This window comes from Malaclemys terrapin, chromosome 2 (assembly GCF_027887155.1).
Source record: "Malaclemys terrapin pileata isolate rMalTer1 chromosome 2, rMalTer1.hap1, whole genome shotgun sequence".
NCBI lineage: Eukaryota > Metazoa > Chordata > Testudines > Emydidae > Malaclemys > Malaclemys terrapin.
This window is the reverse complement of record NC_071506.1, coordinates 121,309,040-121,328,220: the sequence shown is the minus strand read 5'-3', so window position 1 is coordinate 121,328,220 and position 19,181 is coordinate 121,309,040. Positions and strand designations below refer to the sequence as shown.

General features: G+C 40.4%; 1 protein-coding gene across 1 annotated transcript in view; it reads left to right on the top strand.

The window, feature by feature from the left end:
• Positions 1 to 19,181, top strand: part of PHLPP1 (PH domain and leucine rich repeat protein phosphatase 1) — a 222,859-nt gene that overhangs the window by 141,817 nt on the left and 61,861 nt on the right. The window contains exon 4 of the mRNA XM_054019563.1: positions 4,238 to 4,404. Within this exon, the coding sequence (XP_053875538.1) occupies positions 4,238 to 4,404 (167 nt within the window). The remainder of the gene's footprint in view (positions 1 to 4,237; positions 4,405 to 19,181) is intronic.

The following is a 19,181-nucleotide window of genomic DNA, read 5'->3' as shown; positions in this document are numbered from 1 at the left end:
AGTCTTATGACTGCACAGATAAACAGATGATAGTTTAAAACTGCTTGCATTCCCTGAGGGTCTTCATATTCTGATAGTCATAGTTCTTTTCTAAGTAAACGGATTCTCGGTGGAGACTGAGAGAACATTTACTGGCTTTCATTGCCTGATGAGAGAGAGTACTCCGCCAATACCATTATGAATAATGATGCTGGAGTAGAAGCTGCATTTTAATTACTGTAGGACTGGGAGTAAAAAGCAAGTTGAGAACTCATTGCTATGGAGGGACACATGCTAGTTTTATTGGCACATTAAAAAAGTGGAATAGGACCTAGAATAAAGACTTTCACATTGCCATGTCACAAAGTAGACGAAGGAAGCATTTAAAATATTGTAGGTCTGAGTTGCATAACCAGGGTTGGACTATGGACTTAAAGGATCTTCAGTCAAATTTATGTTGCTTTTTAATGTATAAAATTGTATCGGGATTGCCATGTTACTGTTCCTTTAAGTCTTCCTTTTTAAATATTAACGGTGAAAACGAAATCTCCATAAAATCTATTGACATTTATTTTTGAATAGAGTATAGCTAAGTGCTTTGTTTGCACCCATGTATTTTTATTGTTATGAATAAAAAACAGCTGAAAATCAGGATTTATGAAGTACAGATTTGGCTATATCCTTGAGTCTGTAACTTCATTAAAAGAAATGTAAACTACTAACATTCCTATTTGGGGGAAACTGGCTTCCATTCTGAATGCAAATGAATTGTTTTTATTCTGTGGCTAGAGTGGCTGAAGTGGCACCAAAATTGTTAACCGTTATCCTTAGTGATCCTCTACCCACCACTGCAAACCTTCCATTTTTCTTACATGGTTATTGCTACATTTATTTTATGTGAACAGTAGGCATCGCACCTAGGTCTGCCTTAGGGTAAGATAACTGAAGAAAATTCAGGGAGAGATCCAGCTGGGCCATGGGTTCTTTCACGTTGGAGATTATGAACAGGTCTGGGATCATGATCATCCTACTTTTTGTATTGTTAAAAGGGGGTGTTTGCCAATATAGATGAGCTTGAGAAGCATTGGGCTACCTAGACAGAGCAAGTCTGATGCCCTCTCTGTCAACTTGAGCAAAAACAGACAAGCAAACAGAAAAAAACCAAAACAAACCAAGTTTTTATCATGATAGTAATCTTAGTTAAATCTAGACTTTTTTTTTTATTTTTTTTTATTTTTTTTTTTTAAGGTAATGCTGCTGGAGTGTATTCTCATTCTGCATGAAATATCTTTTGGGGGAGGAGCTTACTTTTACTGTAATTTATCTTTTCTCTAGAGGGGCTAGGTTGGGGAGGAAATCTAAGTAAATCTTTCTTGTTCTTTCTGCAGATTTGATTGCCCCTAGCTATCAGGCTTCTTTTTCTTACTCTTTTTGTGAAGATTGCTCTTGTTGCCTGATTTGTTTTTAAGTGTGCTACACATCCATTGCTGTGATTTTTAGCCATGCCTAGAAATGTCATGTGCCCCCTACTGCTTTAGGTTTTAGAAGAATGCTCTGATATTAATAATCCAATAGCAAGTAAAAAAGTCATGCACAAAATCTCTTTGAATCTGGGTTGATGGAAACACAAGATTTAAATCTCCTTTACTGTTTAATTTGAAAGCCAAGACATCACTTCAGTGTTTAACCAGTTTTGAAGATGAATATGACCTATTTTTAAAAACTTACTCTTGAAAGCTGAGAGAATAAATTGCAAAGAATTGCCTGGGTTTTTTCCCTATCTTTCTCAGTGTAGATGTGATCCAGGAAATCTGACTTTGTGTTGCCTACCAGTTTGTGGTAGCAAAAAGTGAAATATTGGAAGGCAAAAACACCTTATCTGTTTGTTTATGGTTCCAAGAGAGCTATGGAAATGAGCTGTTAGCTGTATATTAATATTCTCCATTGGGATACTAAAATTCATTTTCCTCAGAATATTGCTTTGTTTATAAGCCATATACAGATTTTGATAAAAGTCAATAAAATTGACAGCTGTCTGGACTAAAACTTTTTTAATATGTATTTTTGCATACATTTTAGTTTTGTATTAGAGGCATCTTCAAAGAAATCTGCTTTGGGAAGTAGATTACGCTAATTGGGAATAGAGCACTCTTATGCCAGAACAAGAGCATCCACACAGAGTTAATCAGGAATAGTTAGTCTACTTTAAATTCACACCCTACCTTAATCCAAATTAACTTCTCAGTGCAGACAAGCTGTGTGGGGGAACCCTTGTGGTGGTGGCTGCCGGTGGTTCATACCTTAACAGCCACATTCTGACACTAAGATGGAATTATCACTGTGCTCTTATGCTTGGTTAGAATGGCATACAAATAGCATTTTGGTTAGTATAGAAAAAAGCATTCTTGATCCTTTATGGACCTAAATATGAAATGGATGGGTACCCTAAAACAGATACAAGGTGTAATTGGTGAGTAGGCAAAATGAGCATTTTGAGTGAAAAAACTATAGAAAAACTACAAAACTGACATGTTTCCCCGTTGAAGCTTACAATGGAGTTGATCTATCCTACAGTTCCCCCTGCTTTGCATTTAAAATAAAATTAATGAACACTTCTTCTTGTTCCTGACCCCTGTTTTCAGCCTCAGAATGCAGTTGGGCTGTGCCGGCTAAGCCTGACTTGTCTCTGCATTCAGGGCACCTTGTGAAAAGGTCCATGATTTTGCACAAAAATTATGATGATTTAACTTTTGAGCTACATGTTGTCTTACTTATTGAGCTCTCATCAAATCTCCCTACGTGGTGTTTATGAACTTTTTAAATATTTTTCCTTTTTTTTCCATTAGATGTTGTTCGTATTTTTATTGGGCCGTAAGAGTATAAGGGCAATAAAAATGCCACTGACCAAATAAAATAATGTCGGAATGATATATAATCATTTTGAGCATCATTTGTGTTACTGGGGAGTCTTAATATGGTGAGATGTACCTCTTCTTTTGATTCTTACTTCTTTAACAAGGTCCCCAAAAAAAGCCTCTTCTCCCTATACAACTAGTGGACCTGCCCAGTGGTAGACTTTCCCTTATTTCTTTATTCATTGTCTCTGGCTCATCTTCACTAGACAATTAACCTTATGGTTCCAGTAAAGTTTACTCATAACTGTGTGTCAAACACAGCATCCACTGACTGAAATGTCCTATCCAACATTCTGTCTGTTCCGATAGCTCCTCACGGTCATTTTCTAACGATGAGCTGATTTTTCTAGGGAAGACCAGCCTGTTTCCCTGTCCCCATCCCCCTTTCTGCATGACCAAGTGAAAAGGATTTTTAAATAGTTTTGGCAGAAGCTGCGTTGCGGGGAGGCAGGGATAGGATACCTTCTTTTTGAAACCTTTTTGCCACAACGGCTTTATTGGTGTATAATGAAGCATGGATAAGGCAGAAACCTGTTGCTACTCAGCATATCCTGTCTGAAACCATGGTAGCAACGGCTGGTGGTATTTCTTTGATCACTAGGGCCAGGTATCTTTTTTTCTTCTGAGAAGAGTGTTAAAATCCCCAAATCTCAGCATCTCCTTTCTCATACCTCTGTTGGTTACTCTTGGCCATTTCCCCCCCCTGAATTATAGTGGCCAGGGTAGATTTGCAATACGAGCAGCAATAGGAGTTTCTGTAAATTAGTAACCTATTTTTATGTTGGCTTTTTAATACGGTATGGTGATTTTTCTCTGAATATCCCATCATTAGTACTGCATTTAGGTGCTTGAGATAGGGCAGACGGATATGGCACCCTTTTTGTGCAATTGTGCTTTTTTCATCATTCTGGTATATTCTCTACCTATGCAGCAATAAAGACATCTGCCCTGTCTCATTTGCTACTGTTATCCACCTGCAGATAATTGCTGTCAAGTCAATCACTGATCTTTCCCTCATGTCTTAAAGTATTGCTTTCATTTTTTTAGGTGTCTATTTGTGAGGATTACAAATGTTTGAAGTCTTGTATTAGAAGGCCTGTATTGTACATGTCCATATGGACTGGTCACCCACCAGTGGAGCTGAAGTGGCCTTACAACAAAGCAAGGGAGAGTCAAAAAATAGGGTCAGAATAATTGGTGAAAAAGATGTTATGCACACATAGGCATGTGCACTGACAATATTGGCCAATGATTTCTGCTGTGTAAAAAATCTTACCTTGCAGTTGTCGGTGACATTCCCATATTTTAGGAGTGTTAATGTGTTCGGTTATCTTGTTTTCTAGGTTGCATCGCAGCGCATAAGCTCGGTGGATCTCTCATGCTGCAGTCTGGAGCATCTGCCTGCCAACCTCTTCTACAGCCAGGACCTCACGCATCTCAATTTAAAACAGAACTTCCTGAGGCTAAACCCCAACCTGTCAACAACTAGAGGGCTTAGTGAACTACAGAGGTAAATAAAAAAAAAGCCACGTGCTTCTAGCCACATCCTCCATTCTGTTATTACTCACTGTGTGTAAGTTTAGTGATGCTTGGTTTGCTGGAACTTCCCTAAAGGTATATCTGCAAGAAAATAAAAATGGGTGTATTTGTGTATGGAAACATGCTATAGAGTGATAGATTCTGGTCTTTTTTATAGATAACTAATTTGGAAAATGTGTGCAGAGTGCTGATCAAATTCTCTAAAGAATTTGAATGTTCTCTGAATTTTAAGCAAACTTTTAAAATCCAAAATAGTTTCCCACATTCACTGTTTCCTTACACACCTGAGCTCGACTTAAATCCATTGATCTTTCACATGTTTGATCATCAGTGTACTTTTATGAATTTTTGATCAGATGGGTTCTGTTCCACAGCTATTAACTGTGTAGGACTTTACATAGGTGTCAAGAAAACAAACTAGTAAATTAAATGTGACATCTGCCCCTTTTCCTTTTCCCTTCTACCCACTCCTCTAGCAGCTGTGACCTTAATGATTCTGTCTGGATTTGACCACTAATATATGTGACTGTTTTCTGATGGGCATAGAGCAAGAAGGAACAAATTGATAGTAAACCGTGTCACTGCGTAGTTGGGGCACAAATATTGTGTCTGCGTACATCCCTTAGAATTACAGAACAGACTAGCTGTTTCTATTCAGAAAGAGGGATGTTTCTATATAGCAAGTAAAGATGTTTTGAAATTTCCATGGTGCCTGAATTGCAAAGTGCACTGGGATTATTTGTGAATGATCCTATACAAATGTATTGTAATATATTATAGCCAGCACTTCTAATCCTTTTTCTTTTTGAAAAATATCCAAAAAAACGAAAATGGATTATGCAGGCTGCTGCATTTTTACATAATCTCCAGTTGCCTTTTAGAAAAACAAAAAATTTGGCACTGTAGGGGATGAACAAACCCAATAAGTCTGATTCACAAACAAAACAGACAGCATTTCCAGGAATAGATGAGCACAGCCAGAAGTAAACTGTAGTGGAATAGTTGATTTGATGCCCTTTAAAACCATATCAGAAATGTTGTACTACCTTATGTTGCCAGTTGGAGATGAACAAATTGGTGAAAATAAGAACCAACTTGCATCTTCAACATGATACAGTTTTGCTCTCTTATTTTGAATGTTAGAAAAGATACAGAAGTCCTTTTTTGTGCACAGGGTGGCTTGGTTCCAACTGCTGTTGAAAAGGGAAGTGTTCAAATAACATGGCAGGCTACTCTCTTTGTATGCCACGTTTGTTCTCTGCAGGGTGCTGCAGTAGTAGGAACTGCTATAGTGCCTCAGTGAAAGACAGCAACAAGAAGAGATAAAAAATGCCCACAGACAAACCTGGGGTCTAACCATAAAGCCGAGAGAGAGCTCATTTGATCAAATAACTTTTCCTTCCCTTCCACTCCTCTTCTGGTCTCAGTTTCTGCTTTACAGCAGGGAGGTCTAGGAAAGCCACCTGTACCTTAGGACACAGAACAGAAAATTTGCCTCGCTCCTCAGGAAGGAAGTCACTCCTACTCTGCCAACGAATGACAGCGTGGTCTGCATCCAAGGCTCAGAGTTGGCTGAAGATGAACTGCTAAAGGTCTGTGGACCTTTTCAAAGCAGAAGAATGAATTAATAGGCAAAACAGTGGTGCTCTGTGGATGGGAACTCTGCCTGATCAACCTCCTCCCCCTTGGCTCTACAGTTCTCTTTTTTTCTGTCTCACATGTCTTACCTAGATTGTAACCTCCTGAGGGCGAGGTCTTTGAGGTACCGGGCAGACAGCTGGAGCTAAGTCAGGACCCTTAATGCCTGTCAGGGTCCCTGACAGAGGAATTCTATGCCTCTTCAGTGCTGACAGGAGCAGTAATGGGGACCTTTAGGAAGCATTCACCATAAATCTGTAGTGACTCTAGTTCTGCAATACACTTAACCTGTTTTATACAAAAATGAAGACACCAAATACATAAAGAAATTCAATTCTTATAGCACTCATTGGTCACTAGTGTATAGTGGCCTTTCTGATGGTTATCTGGTAGGTTTGGTATCAGCTGGGCTCAGGTATCTTTCTGGTAGTATTTGTCAAGGGGGCTTGCACTTCTTTGGTAACTCCTTGAGGTGGCACTCAAACTCCTTGTTGGCTGGCCCCGTAGTGCCAAATGTGGGGAGGCTGCACAACAGAAATGTTGGGAAGGCTGCAACACTACACCGCTGAGCCTCAGCAGTATCTTCTCTTAAGTGAGCATCAGCTTGGCAAATGTTGACATCTCATGACTTACTGACCTCACACTGGAGCCAGTCCCCTGCAGCCATCACAGCACTGACACTTAATCCATCTTCTGTTTCCCACACCCGTTTGTTGTCACCATTTCATTGTTCACCTTGAATTTCCTAGGCATCCCAGGGAGCGGGCAGTCTGGCCAGACTGTTTGCAGTTCTCTGAGAGGAGTAAGCCTCCTAAAGAGGAAGCGAGATTGTGAGAGAAGGCAGAAAGGGAAATAAGAATGTTCATCTAGACTCAACTGAATGTTTCTTTTGTCCATCTTAGGGAGTTCAATAGTTCCTTAATAGTGGATCTTGAGCTTAGGAGTCAGACTATACGTTTGAGTTACTGGCAGAGTTACTGACACTCTGAGAACTTTCATAGTTGCCACTATAGATCTAGTTCAATGACATTGAATTGCATAATTGTTCAGCAAGCAGGGAACATGCATTCCTGTGAAAGGCAGAGTATAGGTAACTTAATCCCTCTCTCATTTTCCCCCTTGTAAAATGGGGATACTATTTTACAAGTGTATTAAGTCTTAATTTATTATATGTAAAGTGGTTTGAAGTCCTTCACTGAAATGTAGCATAGAAGCACAAAGGAAACAACCCTTCTGTGCTTTATAAGGAACTAATTCTTGAAAGCATAGGTCATTAAACTGTAGTAAATGTCGTCATTGAAGTCAAGAAAAACAATATTTAAAATAAGATTGTAAACTAATTTTTATTGCTTAAAATAAACAAACAAGAATTTGACTAGAAAAAGACCCGGGGGGTGATTCACCATTGTGTAATCATTTATACCAGCGCAAAAGCAAAGCGAGTGCAAAACCATTGCCATACTGATTGAGTGCAGTGTTATAGACCTACTTTGCTCTGGTGTATGACTACACAAGGGGCAGGGCCTTAGTGAATCTGGCTCAGAAACCCTCTAGTCAGCAAGAACAATGATTTGAATGGGCATAGAGATGGAAATACTCTCACCCTTAGATCAGACCTCCTTGGTTCAATCTTGAATCAAACACAGTTGGTAGGGCAGTCTGGGAAAGCTTGCACTGCTGCTACAGCTTGTGGTGGTACTGTTTCTGTGGATGAATAATAAAGCACTTCACCTGTCCCAGGCACTAACTCCAGCACCTCTCACAAACGCTTAGTTCATGTACGTTAAACTTCTTACAAGAAGAGTCACCTCACAGGAAGGAAAAAATACCAGCTTTTTCATTACCAATTAACTACAGGTAACTTGCCTTAACTGAGATGTTGGTGATGGTAATGCTGGCTGGTTGGTATCCCTATCAGTCGATAGCCACCTGGTGTACATTTTGGATAATATTGTTTTAGCCAGGAGTGGATGTACGTTCAACAGCTTCTGAAAGAAATCTGTTTGGAACCGTCTGCTTGAAGATTATACTGTAAAGTTATTGTAGTTTGTTTTTGTTTCTATTTTCAAGATCATGTACCTTGCAGGGCTGAACAACACCTAGTCAAAACTCTGGTTCAGTATGTCATGTAGATAAACAAAACCTAATATGGTGTTGAATTGTTAGCTTTGTGAAGGCTTGCAAAGCACTAAAAACACTTTTCTTGTTGGCCTGCCTTCCTCAGCATCTTATTCACATTAAAATAAGATGCCAGGTCTGATTATTCCAGTAAGGGGACAGGACAGAGTAGATAAATAATAATCCTGAGATTCAGTTCTGCCCTCAAATATAGATATTCAGTGCTGCATGCTCTAGAAAGAAGTTTTATAGTAACTGTGCATTTGATATTTTCCAAGTATTGTAAAAGGAAGACTCGAGATGAATTAGTTGTAAGTTTGGCAGCTTCATGCATCTCTTTTGGAAGGGAGGAGTGGGAAAGGACATATTTGCTTGGGGCATGAGATAAGTAAACATTACTTTGTGAGACCGTTCATGTACACTTGTTTTATTGTTCACTTAAACTTGTTAAATCCACTTTGTAGTGTGTTTCTGATGGTCCAAAATTGTAAAAAGAACTTTGAGTACTGGATAGTTTTGTACCAACACCTATATTTTTCCTCTTTTGTGCATGCTAGAAAATAGGGAACAAATATTTGAATCTAACCTTCAAAAGTAGGTGGTGTGAAAATTCAAGTACAGTAAAAGATAAATGGCTTATTGAGGGAGTTGAGTTTACTTGCTCCAGTTCACAGTGGCTTCTTAAAAGCTTATAATATGGTGATGTCTTTCAGGAAAAGTATTCCCCAGTTGTTGCAGTAGTGGAAGCTAATGAAATACTCACAAGGCTGGCATCAGAGCAGTGGGTGGGATGGGGTCCCTTCAGTCACTTTTAAGCACTATATTGCAAATGTACCTGAGCTGTTGTCGGACACACATTCAAAAGTATTAAAATGCCACAGCTTTTCTCTTCATTTTTAGCAATAAAGCTTAATTTTTCAGTTTAACAGAAAGGTTAGGATTTACACTTGCACTGGTATTCGTACTCTGGAAATGTTCTAAAGCAGCTTGCATTTGGATCAGCAATTTGAGGAGCTACATCAAAAACATTACACTTGGAGCTGCAACTGCTGTTTTTCCTTTATTTACAATTAAACTCCTCTGATCCTTTACTGAAATGCAAGAGATAATTTAGATTGATTAGTTAGTCCAGTGACTTCAGTTCTGAGGTTTGAGGCAAACTCATGATTAAAATTCATTGTTTGCTGCTGATCTGTTTCACTGTGGCAATACGTTTAGATTGAATACGTCTCATTTAGATTAAATGCTGATACGAGACACACTAAGAACATTGTTTGCTTGTAAATGATGGAAAATGATTCAGTCAAACGTTTATCATTAAACAATGTTTTAGTGAAAGTATGCAACTGAACTTCAAGTAAATAGTATTGGCAAACACCATTTTCGTCAGCATTTTCTAGCAATTCTTCTTATGACGCCAAGAAACTAGCTTTTCCCCCCACCCCTTACATTGTAATTAAGGTTTAATAATTAACAGTGACACTATAGATCCTTTTACAAATACATACATGCAGTCATTACCGGTTTCCTAGGGACCTCTCTCAGAAATCTAATCTCCTCTCAAGCATCCGTTACTTGAAATTGCTTTAGACAGGTGACACAGCTTTAAATCTTCCAGCTTTCACAGGATATGACAAAGCAAAGGGTTTATACATTATGGATGCTAGCAGTGAAAGTGTTTGTTTGAAAGAAGCACAGGAATTCAAAAATAATGTCATGCTTTCCAGAGAAATTTATAACCTGCAAATGGTATATTCTGGGGTTACAAATGTACACAAGAGGAGGAAGGGGATAAGGCATTTAATAGCTCAGTAGCTCAGTCATAGGAAAATACTCTCTCTATAAGGGCCCAATCCAAAATCCACTGAAGTCTATGGAAAGAGATTTTTGACTTCAGTGGGCTTTGGATCAAGGCTTAAATGCTGAGGTATTTTATTTTCATAACTGCAGATGCTGGGAAGGAACTTATTTTTACAAACTTAATTCACTGCGTTACTGGTGGGTGGAGAAAAATAAACTTTTAAATAAAATCTTATTTTACAAATAGCAGATCATTAAAACTGAAAGTTTTTAAAAATTGAACTTTTTAAACGACACGAAAACAGCAATCACTTTCTAGTCCATTTTGCCTTTGTTTTGTTTGCAAAATACCGCAGTGTTGGAGTTGCAAACATTGTAAAGGGTTGTTTTAAAACCATTTGGAATTTTAAAAATAACATAAAAGCACTTGTTAATTTTTTGGTTTTTAAAACAGTGCGATCTCTTTAAATAAATTTAAATAAATGGTATTCTATTGTTTAACAGTGCGATTAATCATAATTAATTGCAATTATTTTAATCGCTTGACAGCCCTAGAAAAAAACCTAGATATGCTGCTTCGTATAGAACAGGGATGATCATCTATAGCTGCCAAATTTGGAAAAACTGTCTCTGGAAACACTTTTCAAATAAGATAGCAAGAGCACTAAGTCTCCAGAAACTCTGTGCATTCTGGTTTAAAAAAAGATTTATATACAAATGCCTTAGTTAATAAGGCTTGAAAATGAGTTTCCAGACCTTTCTTAAAGGCCTGTTTATTTGCCAAGCTGACAATCTACTAAATCCTATATTCTCTGCCCCACAAGATTACAGTAGTGAACATGGTAAGAAATGCCAAAATAATAAAACGCTGTATTGTAACATTGCATCATTGTGACAGATCGCATAATCATACTGTGCTACAAGAAGATGAGCTATAAAACCCATTATTACAAAAGTACATAAAACCAGTGATATGTGAACCCCTCAAAGGTCAGAGTCTTCCTAAGCAGAATAAAATGTGGTTGATACCCTATTTGCCAGCACTCCCTAATTGTGAGGTCCTTTAAAGCTCTGATCATGTGAGCAGCTGCAGGTGGCTCAGGAAGCTGAGCTCAGTTACCTGTTCCACCTGTGGCCATGAGACACCTCTTCCATCTGCTGAGGGGGCTGCTGCCTGTAGTTCTTGTGTACCCCTCAGCGCCCTGCACGGAAGCATCAGGGAGCCAACCACACCCCTCAAAATGAGGCAATAGAGGCCTTAGATGGGCCTTCTTCCACTTGCAGTGCAGTAACTGTGGATAAGGTCATATTGTTTGGGTAATAACGCAGGAAATCAGGGGGAGGGGGCAACAGTTTAACCGTCTATTGGCAGAGAAGTTGGACGTATTTGGAAACTGGGGTGAAGCTGACTCCACGGGGTTGAAGGACTTGAGAGAGGGGAATTAACCTGCTGGATTGTGGGGTAACAGACTGGGTTCTGGTGCAGACTGCTGAAGTTGAATTAGTACTGAAGGGCAGAGGCCGCTTCATGCCATATGAGGTGAGGTAGAGAATTGGAACAAGCGATGTCTGCTGGGGTTAGGAGCGGCTGGAGAGGGTGGGTGGAAGTCTGGGGAAAGATGCTGAAGAGAGTGCTTGTAGAAGAGGAGAGTGGGGTTGCCAGGGAGTGGTGGCTGAGGAAAAGTATGTCATGCCAAGAGCTCTCGGGAGGAGAGGAGACAAGGATGGGAATGGTATGTCCTATATTTTTATGTACATGCTTTGTGTTCGTATCGATTTGAATTTTCATCCTAAAAATGTGCACACAGAGGGGTCAGGAGGGTTTTCCACAGACAGTTACAAAATCAGGAGTCATACCCAAACCACGCAATTCACTCAGGATCTCATGATTTCAGTTCTCGTGTTTCTGGATCTTTCATGACTTTGATGACATACTCATTTCTTCTTCGAGTGCTTGCACATGTCCATTCCATTGCAGGTATTCCAAGCACAGTCACTGGAAAATTTTCCCTCAGTGGCACCCTTTGAGGCGGCTTGGATGCCCTCTGGTGCTGTGTGCACATAATGCCGGTAAAGGGCCCAGCTGACCCCACGCCCCCTCAGTTTCTTTTTACTGCCTGTGATTGTCACTGGCCCTGCTCTCCTTGCTACGGCAAGCTTTTCTCAGTGGTCTGTTTTGTTTTTTTTCACTGTAGTTGTATATAGTTAGTGTTTGTAAATAGTTTTTTAATCCTAGTATGTTAGCATAGTTGGTTTTCTCCATAGCGGAGTTTTGTCCATTCCTGGCGCTGAGGCATGCCTCAGTAACCGGGTTTCTAGCCCTGTGTCTCCTGCAACAAGGCTGTGCCTTTTGAGCAACCTGCACTCTAGTTGCCTAAAGTGCTTGGATGAGGCTGACGTCGGGGATCATTATCAGATTTGCCTTGAATTCGACCTCATACGGAGGAGGACTGGGAGTCCAGGTTAAAACTCCTCCTAAGGGAGGCAGCGCTGAGACTTCCTCTGAGCCAAGCTGATCTGACTTCATCCCACCATACGGGAGTCCTGGCACCGTTCAGCATCCTGAATGCCGAAGAAGCAGCACAGAAAAAAGCTGGCTGAAAGGGGACATTCCCCCACACCAAAGACCGCCAGGCATGGGGAGCAGAGTGGAGTGTGACCTAGATCAGGCTGCTTCTTTGCCTCAGCATCACAGTCGGCACCGTTGACTCCGGCCTTGACTCAGACACTGAGTCTGATACCAGACAAACTGGCTGCACCCGAGGAGGGACGGCATGGCACCAGCGCTATTGCCTCTCAATGAGGCCATTATGGACCCGGTGAAAGCCCTGTGGCTTTCCTCCCTCCCTCCCCCACCTTGAGAAGAGTTGAGAGGAAATACTTTGTCCCTGCCCGTGGCTATGAGTTTCTATACACATACCTCTTTCTCTCTCCTGCCCACCCCCAATCCTTGGTGGTGTCCGTGGCCAACAAGAGGAAAAGGCAGGGTCTGCAGGGGGCAACTCCTAAGGCGAAAATCTCCAAGAAATTGTACCTTTTGGGTAGAAAGATGTACTCTACTGGGGGGCTGCAGCTTGGGATCACTAACCAGCAGTCACTGCTGGACAGATGTGACTTCAACATGTGAGACTCCATGTTGAAGTTCAAGGACTTGCTTCCCCAAGAGGTCAGGCAAAAGTTCTCGCTGGTGCACAAGGGGAAGTTGATAGCCAGGGCTTCCTTGCAAGCTGCCCTGGATGTGGTGGATTCAGCAGCTAGATTCATGGCCTCCACAGTGGCCATGCAAAGGAGTTCATGGCTACAGTCCTCAGGTCTCCCACGAGGTCCAGCAAACCCTTCAGGACCTTCCCTTCAAGGGAGCGTCACTTTTTTCTGAGCAGAGTGATGTGAAGCTCCATGATTGTATAACCTAGGGACTGTGGAACCATAGCAGGGTAACCGACAGGATGAAAGGTCTCCCCATCTCTTCTCAGAGAATCTCGTCTCGGATCATGTCATGCATCCGCATGTGTTGCGTCCAGGCGATTGTTCCACCACCAGCTACCCTGACCATCCACTCTCCAAATGCGCAGGCATCCTCAGAAACATTCCTATCACAAGTTCCTATTCAGGACATTTGCAGAGTAGCGACTTAGTCGTCAGTGCATACTTTTTCTGTTCATTACACCATTACTTAACAGGCTAGGGATGATGCCAGTTTTAACTGAGCAGTTTTGCAGTCAGCATCCCACCGCCTAGGCAACTGTTTGGGAGTCACCTACAGTGGAATGGACATGTGCAAGCACTCGAAGAAAAAACAGTTACTAACCTTTCCGTAACTACGGTTGTTAAAAATGTGTTGCACATCTCTATTCCACAACCTGCCATCCTACCGCTCTACATCAGAGATTAGCTGGGAAAGAAGGAACTGAGGGGGCATGGGATGGGATGGACCCTTTATACTGGCGCTATGTGCACGCGGCAACAGAAGATGCCTGAGCCACCCTGATGGGTATCAGAGGGAAAAATTTCTGGCAGCTGTGCTCAGGGCGCACACACACCCACAGTGGAATGGACATATGCAACCCATCTCAAAGAACAACAGATACGGAAGGTTAGTAACTGTTTTTTCTGAAACTATGGAGGCGCCTACGAGGCATTTGCACCTCTGGCTTGTTACCATTCTTGCTGGAGAAGGAAGTTGGGGAGGAGGAAGTAACATAATGGCGTGTTACTCCTCTACAAGGGTTTGGGGGGCAACCAGCAGACTTAACTATCTTCTGTCATCTTCGTGGGTCATACCTCCCTCTTCTGTCTTCCGGTTCATCCCACTATTTCCTTTCCCTCTAGCTTCTTGCTGTGTCTTCCTTCCCCATTGTGGGGGAGGCAATGTCTCCTCTTCAGACTTGTCCCGTATGGTTCTCTCCTCCAGCAGAACAAGCTGAAGTGGCTTCCTCAGATTGCCTCCTTTCTCCGGGAGAGAAAGGGATGTGTGGCGGGAAGCCCTGTAGCCTGCTAGTACCTGTTACAGCACCCTTTGCTAGCCAGATGCAAATGGCTATTGAGAACCAATTTCAGAGCTGTTAACTTTTCCCCTCACCAAACCCGCAAAGACTTGATGAGTGCAGTAGAGAAGGACAAGTGAAGCAATGGCTCTTGGGCCCTATGCTTTAAAGCAGCTATGCACTCTATTTTTTTTTTTTTTTCAGGGAGATTTTATAAACACAAATCAATCTTCATTTGCTCTTTAAGTTTAAAGGTGGGGTGTGTTATCAGGAGGAAAGGAATGCTGTGCGAGACGGGAAGATTATGGAGGTCCCCTGCACTTTGGAGGCAGGAGTGCCCTTTTTCTGTACCTACCTGTGAGCTTTGTATTTGAAGCAGAAGACTGAAATCTGACCACCTAAGCAAGTATTTAGGACAGAAGTGTTGTCATGACCATGGCATCCCAGAAGTGCATGTTCACTATGAGCCTTAGAGGATTCTCTTTGATTGCCAGAGTTGGTCACAAAAGCTAGCTTCCAACCGGTGCTTGCTACTTCTGAGTTCCATTGACTGCTCATGTTTATGTGGGCTGACAACACTGAGTTGGAATTTAAAACTCCAAACAAAGCACTTAGCTGGAACATGTTCTGTGCAGAATTTGGCTTCTTTAGTTTTATTCAGCCTATAAATACTACTTAGAATTGTTACTGTCTATTTTTGGTACTGTTTCAGAGACTTTCATATCCATCATTTTGTCTACTTGTAGTTACACTGATATGTTTTTCAAAGAAAAAACTAAAAACTAATGTTAAAAAAACCAACAAACCTAAACACAATAAATTATAAAATTCTGGACAAAAATACTGTCAAAACACCAAACAACTATAATTAACTAAATCTGATAGAATGCAAAAACTTTTATGTCTGAAAAAGCACTATTTTGTAAGCAGAACCACCTGAAAGCCGAAACTGTGTAGCATTTCATTTCTGTGTAGTTAAAAAATGAAGACTAAATACAGGATGCTATGAAGTATGCTACAAAGTAAAAAGTGTTAGGCTAGTGTAGTTTGTGTAGCACTTATGGTGCATCTGGTGACTTGGATTCTTGTGGAATTTAATGAATCTGCATTACTAAACAGGACTTTGCTGCTGGAAATGCCTGCTTTGGCATGGGTGGACTTTTAAAGCGTATTGAAATAAATAATAGAGATTATGTATTGGTCTACTTCTGACTATTCCTTTTTGATGCAGCTTTAAAGCTGCTGATGTGAATTCTTTTGGTAAGCTTTTGTTTTTCATCCATTTTCTCCCATCCCAACCTCCGAAATGATAAACTGAGATTTTGTACGTTGTGCTATCTTCTAACTTCAAGGACATTTTTATTACCATTTTAGTACAGCTTTTGGAGAAGAATAGCTTGTAATGGAAATGGTGACTGACCTTCAACTAAGTGGTGTTTGCATGTATCACTACAATAAAACTAATTTATTTATAATTCTGTTGTCAATGACATTTTATAGAGATTGAGATGAAATAGAAATAGAGGTGGCAAATGTGTTAATTCAGTCTCAAGATATGAGTTTATAATTACAGTGAACTACATTTCTCTTTTGAGTTGATTAAGTTTAACATACTCATTTTTTTAACTGCTCAAAGATGGGAGAGAATGATCAAATCAGTACATAAGTATAGCATGAGGTTTACTTTAAAAGGTGGTTAGCAACTAATTAAGAGAGAGAGCATGCTAGGCATTCCAGGGTTTCTGGAGTATGTCTGGAACCCTTCTTAGACCTTCTTTTCTAGTTCTTTGAAGTCTAATGCAAGTTAGTTTACTATTTCATATTATCTGTCGCTCTCCCTTTCTGAATGGTTAATTGAAGAGGAATCTGTCCCCTTTTTTAATAAATTATATATACTTTGTTTGTAGTCAGTTGGTAGTCTTTGTTAATCTGCTAGTGATCTCGCATCACATCCACTGCTTGCCCTTGTCTGTGTCCTCATGATATGACTATTCAGGAATAGGAGTTGTAGAAAAGTGATGCACTGACTACTTGTGATCAATAAAAGTTCCCCCGGTACTTTCCTTAAGATCAGAGATGTTATTCAAGACTTCCAGGCTCATTTCCAGGGTGGGCATTTATATTCTGCCCATCTGAAATTCCCCCTGGACTTTCAATTGAATAAGATTTTTTTCACTTTTTCCTTATTCAAGAGCTAGTTCTAAATTTATATGGACTTATTTTTATTTTTGCTTGTCTCTTTGATAAAGTATTTTTCTCTTTCAGCATCAGATACCTAGTAAAATTAATTTGGATGCTCATCCCTATTTTTTTCTTCTGCTGTTAAGCTTGTTTTAAATGTAATAACTGGACCAGTAAGTTTAAATAGCAGAGACATATTGCCTTCAGTAATTGTTTTAGCAATATATTGAAAAATTACAGCTGAATTTCCTGAGAATAAAATATTATGCTACTTGCTGTTAGATAGGAAAAAGTAGGAGATTAAAATCTTCTCTAGTTTATTTTCACTTAATATTCCCTTTTGTCTTGTAATCACATATGGTTAGTATGAAAACACATTGGTGTGCTCAACCTCTAACTTAATTGGACAGCCTTTCTAATTTACATATACTTGGCAGGCTGGGATTCTGGTCAAATCTAGTTTAAATCATACAGTAAACTTTTTTTCTTGATCATATTTTTTTAAAAATGATACTGCATTCTGGAATAGAGTAGTGGAGTTTTTGCTGTCCATCTTATTGAAATTCTGCATATGGTACTTATATATGCTTAATTGAATACAGTTTTTATTTTGGTTACAGTAGTAGCTGGATTATTTGCTTGTTAGCAACAGAAACTGGATGTCAAGAAAATTTGCCATAGCAAGGAAGAGTTGGAGATGGTTGAAAGCACCTTGCGCGGGGAGCTTTGTGTGTAATCATAGTCATTTGAAAAGCTTTTCTAGTATTTTTGGCACTTTTGTTATTTAAGAAGAGATTCCTGAAAGAGAAGGGTCCCTCTCCAAGCAGTCTACTTGCAGTTTAAAACCCACGGTTTCATAATTGTCAGGTTGGCAGTACCCGTCTGCAAAGAGGCACTCAAGAGGTGAGTGCCTCCAATCAGCTGGTTAAGAAACTGCAGTCCTTTTTGCCCAGTGCCTCCTGCAGGCTACCGACTGACATTGGGTTTTCAATTGCTTGGCCCTCAGGCTGAGTCGTAAAGTCTAAATGAACGCCTTCCAGCATATTAAGTTGTCCAGCAAATGAGCAGTCTGTTTCCCTGGGCTAGGGTTTTCAGCCCCAGATCTAGGCTCTTTAAATTCAGCCCTTTTATTCGTGCTCCCTGATGAGGCATGTCCCCTTGTTGGGGTTTACACCACTTCACCTGTGGCCGGTAGGGGAACCCGGACTGCCCGCTACTCCAGATTCCAATCCAGGGACCCCTGTACCCAGCAGCTACATACTGCTTGCGTGAATCCGTGAATAGCAGCGTGAATAGTGCTGCTATTTCCATGGGCCTCATCCTACTGAACCTTTTTGTTTCCAGCCCATTTCAGAGCCAGGTTTTTTCTATCTCCAGACCAGAAAGGAGCACCTTTCATCATTCCTCTGGTCCCAGCCAGTAACTGACCTACTAAGGCCAGGCAGCTCCTTTTATCTGGGCCAGCAGTGCTATGATTAGCTGTTGTTAGCTCCTCTAGCTCCTTTGTTCTGAAGATAGACTTCCAGTGTGGAGAGGAGTATAGATTTTCACTTTCATCCCTTAGGATTTCCTTCTCTTTGCAGGTGAGAATAGTCTTTCCCCAAGGAAGTAGTTTGCAATAGGCAATTGCAGAAATTCAGAATTGTAAAATCCTGCTTCCTTGTAAAGTGTAAAGCACCATATAACTTTAGGTTGTTTCCTTTAACAAAATATTTCTTTTTATGGTCTTACTGCTTTTTGTAATAGAATAAAAGCCTCTTATGACTTGGATGGAATCCTAGTTTGATTTAGCATCTGTGGCTATTTGTATGTTTTGAAAAGTGAGCCACTAAGGTTTGAAGTTGCTCTTTGTGCAATGCGCTACATTTTCTTTGTATATTCTTCAGTGAAAGATATGCTTTCTGTCTGCATATAGAGACTTTGAAGTTCGTCTTCACGAACCAAGGCACCCTTTACTGTGTTGGATCGAGAAAAAAATGGCAGGATCCCTGTAGTTTAGTACAAATGCTGTAAAACTACCAAGGACTTGGGCTTAACTTTTGTTTGTTTTGTTTGTTTGCATGGGGATTTGAAAACATTTTTAGGAGGTAGGGTTATATTTGAGTTTTAGTTACTCATCCAATTAACTATGATTGTTAATTGGTTTGGTAGCCAAAACAAACTCAAATACAATCCTTACCCTAAAATTAACCAATTATCTGTGTCTGTTCCCTGTTTTGGGGTTATTTTCCCTGTCTGCTTTTGTGTGTTGTCATCCCCATTCTCAGATGCATTGGAGACAGTATAATAACTTTGCCTTCAAAATGGAGGGGAAGAGATCTGAAGCACTTCCCTTCTTCTCAGGCATCTGGAGTGAAATCCTGGCTAATTAAACCAATGGGAATGTTTTCATTGACTTCAGCGGGGCCAGGATATCCCTCTGCATCTGGATTATCGCTGAAAGATTGAACAGATCCACCCCCACTTAGCACAATCTTTGAGCCAGCTGGCTGCAGGGAAGGGTTTTCCCACTTGAAGAGAGCTAGAG